The sequence below is a fragment of the Merops nubicus genome, unplaced genomic scaffold (assembly GCF_000691845.1).
Source record: "Merops nubicus isolate BGI_N331 unplaced genomic scaffold, ASM69184v1 scaffold1047, whole genome shotgun sequence".
NCBI lineage: Eukaryota > Metazoa > Chordata > Aves > Coraciiformes > Meropidae > Merops > Merops nubicus.
The window spans coordinates 17,518-17,844 of NW_008619328.1; the positions used below are offsets into that span (position 1 = coordinate 17,518).

Genomic DNA, 327 nt, shown 5'->3' on the forward strand with positions numbered 1-327 from the left:
GGGAGCTTGGCGGGGGCTCTGAGCAACCTGCTCTAGCTGCAGATGTCCCTGCTCCCTGCAGGGGGGTTGGACCAGATGACCTTGAAAGGTCCCTCACAGCCCAAACCACTCCATGATTCTGTGATTCTATACTAGAGAGGGCTGGGATGTGAGGGCAACGTGATGAGCTGCTCGACTGTGTCTCACCACCTTCTGTCCTTCCTAGGGCTGCTACACTGTGATCATGAACTCCTTCGAGACCTACGTGTACCTGGCGGGAGCCCTGGCCATCGGGGTGCTGGCTATCGAGGTACCTGCTGCTGGGGCACTAGGAGAAAAGCCACTGCT

General features: G+C 58.1%; 1 protein-coding gene across 1 annotated transcript in view; it reads left to right on the top strand.

Annotated features, from left to right (window-relative positions):
• TSPAN18 (tetraspanin 18) overlaps nt 1-289 on the top strand; it is a gene marked incomplete at its 3' end in the record, with an annotated part of 12,950 nt that extends 12,661 nt beyond the window's left edge. Inside the window, exon 6 of the mRNA XM_008943729.1 lies at nt 206-289. Within this exon, the coding sequence (XP_008941977.1) occupies nt 206-289 (84 nt within the window). The remainder of the gene's footprint in view (nt 1-205) is intronic.
• Between the last annotated feature and the right edge of the window lie 38 nt (nt 290-327).